The 2,466-nt window shown below is 34.0% G+C and overlaps 1 protein-coding gene across 1 annotated transcript in view; it reads left to right on the top strand.

Moving 5' to 3' along the window:
* Positions 1-2,466, top strand: part of LSM14A (LSM14A mRNA processing body assembly factor) — a 78,279-nt gene that overhangs the window by 35,261 nt on the left and 40,552 nt on the right. Inside the window, exons 7-8 of the mRNA XM_023726783.1 lie at positions 1,515-1,697; positions 1,823-1,994. Of these exons, the coding sequence (XP_023582551.1) occupies positions 1,515-1,697; positions 1,823-1,994 (355 nt within the window). The remainder of the gene's footprint in view (positions 1-1,514; positions 1,698-1,822; positions 1,995-2,466) is intronic.

Raw genomic sequence — 2,466 nt, 5'->3', positions numbered from 1 at the left:
AAAAGACTGTGTAATCACCTTACTTAAATAATTAGAAATTATCTTTCACTTAATTTTAGAAAGCTAGATGTGATCTTTTAAAATGTATAAACACCTGTTTATTTCTCCTGTGAGCTTTTTATGTGTTTTTGTATGCGCTGTGTGCCAGAGTACAGAGGTTTTTGGTTTGATTTGTTATATTTCACTTTTTTTAATTTGGAAAAGAAAGACACCTTCTCTTCCCCCAATAAAATAATTTTGATAATTCCATTATTTTAATATGATACAAATAAATAAAAGTATCTGTCACTGCCCCTCAAAACTCCCCTCCCCTGAGCTTCTTTTAACAGAACAGTGAATAGTCTTTCACATTTTTTCCCTATGATTTTATAGACATAGCCATCTGTATACCTTAAACGTTGTTTTTTTTTTAAAGATAGAAGGCTCATGATTTACTTCCTGGGTCCTGGCTTGTAGCCAAGGCATTTTTAATAGTAGAGGTGAATGTTTTAAGCATCCAGCTTATCTAGATTTAAATGTCTAGATGTGCTGCTGTGATGGGTTTTTGTGGTTTGTTTCCCCAAAAAGGTCAGGCAGTTTGTAAAACCTCAGTGAACAGTGAACACAAAGTAGTTTGCCACCCTGTGGTCACTTCTAACCTTTTGTCACTTCTAGTTACACATTTCACATAATTATTATCATTGACTTCATATTGTTTTGTTCTCTGCATTTTTCAGTGAACTCATATCAAATACTATTTCATCCGCCTTTTTTATTGTTTTCTTTTTAGCCATTCCTCTTGTGTTGAGTAGTTTGGTTCTTAAGCTTTCACTATGAATTCTACTACTTTGGTATTGCTTTATCATAGGTCATACAATTGACTTATATCATGTTATCATGTTATATTGTAAAGAGAGAAAAGAGGTACAGGAGGACTCAATATGGAACCATTTAAGGGGATACAGTACAGGTGAAGTAGAAAGTGTTTGGAGTCAGTGAGACCTGGTGCTTCTTGTCTGTTTGTTTGTGGCAATTATGGAGCTAACTCCTCCTACCTTGCAATTTGTGCTTATAGTGTTGTCTTATTTTTCTCACCATAAGTTTTCGTTCCTGTGATTTTTTTCCATAAAAGGCTTCCTAAATTTTGAGAACATACTTTGTACCAGGCACTTTGTAGGAATTAGGGATGTTGAAGGAGGAGAAAAAAGCCCCTCCCTTCAAGGAGCATACACTTATTTAGTGCAGAAATCTCCAAGTTTGTTTGATTGTGTATCTGTCAGTAGCATATTTATGAGTGATACTATATGTATAAATGCTTATAAATTTTATGTGTACTAGTCTCAGTCTATGTATTAAATATTAGTAAAATGTAATTTCTTACTTGAAATAAAAAATACAAATGTAGTTATGTGTATAGAGTTTTTAAAGTGTTTCTGTTGATGATCACTTAAATGTAAAGACCACAGTAGTAACTTCTGTCCTGAGCTAGCCATTACATATTGAATATCTGTTGTCTACATTCTTTATCACCGTAGTTCCAGGTGCTCTTTCAGCTCCAAGAAGAGGGCGCGGGGGTCATCGTGGTGGCAGGGGAAGATTTGGTATTCGGCGAGATGGTCCGATGAAATTTGAGAAAGACTTTGACTTTGAAAGTGCAAATGCACAATTTAACAAGGAAGAAATTGACAGAGAGTTTCATAGTAAACTTAAATTAAAAGGTAAGGTTTGGGTTTTGTCCTCAGAAAATCATCTTTTTTGACCAGTGAATTATTTTTCTGATTAGGTGTTTAGTTTTATTTAGTACAAGTCTTGATGTTAATGATGTGTGCTTATTTTCCATTAGAAGATAAACTTGAGAAGCAGGAGAAGCCTGTAAATGGTGAAGATAAAGGAGACTCAGGAGTGGATACCCAAAACAGTGAAGGAAATGCTGATGAGGAAGATCCACTTGGACCTAATTGCTATTATGACAAAACTAAATCCTTCTTTGATAATATTTCTTGTGATGATAATAGGTACAGTCTTTTAAGCTGCTCTTATGCTTACAGTGTTGAAGTGTAAAATGGTTTAGTTTCTTGTAAATTCACAAGGTTTAATGAATGCTTAAAAATACCTAAGGACCACAGTTAATTTTTTAATGTTTTATTTTGCTAAAAGAAAATAATATATACTATAATATAAAATATTTTTCCTTGAAAAGAAGAAATAACCATGTATTTTGTTTAAGGGTGCATTCACATTTGAACAACTAGTAATTAAAACAGAAGCATTCATCTAACATCTCAGACCTTTTCCTTTACCCCTCTATGTTGTAGTTCATTTGAAGCCAGGGCCAGAGTGCTAATATTTCTGAGGAATTTGCTGATAGAGTCAAGCTCTGCTGTATTGAAGTAAATGTGGCTTCAGAAAATTGTCAGCTTGTTATGAGGTTAATGAAAGAACCCAGCATAGCAAGTTCAGCGTTACAGAAGTTCTGCTGCCGAATCC

Source organism: Trichechus manatus, unplaced genomic scaffold (genome assembly GCF_000243295.1).
Source record: "Trichechus manatus latirostris isolate Lorelei unplaced genomic scaffold, TriManLat1.0 scaffold00014, whole genome shotgun sequence".
Taxonomy (NCBI): Eukaryota; Metazoa; Chordata; class Mammalia; order Sirenia; family Trichechidae; genus Trichechus; species Trichechus manatus.
This window is presented reverse-complemented; position numbering and strand designations above follow the sequence as displayed.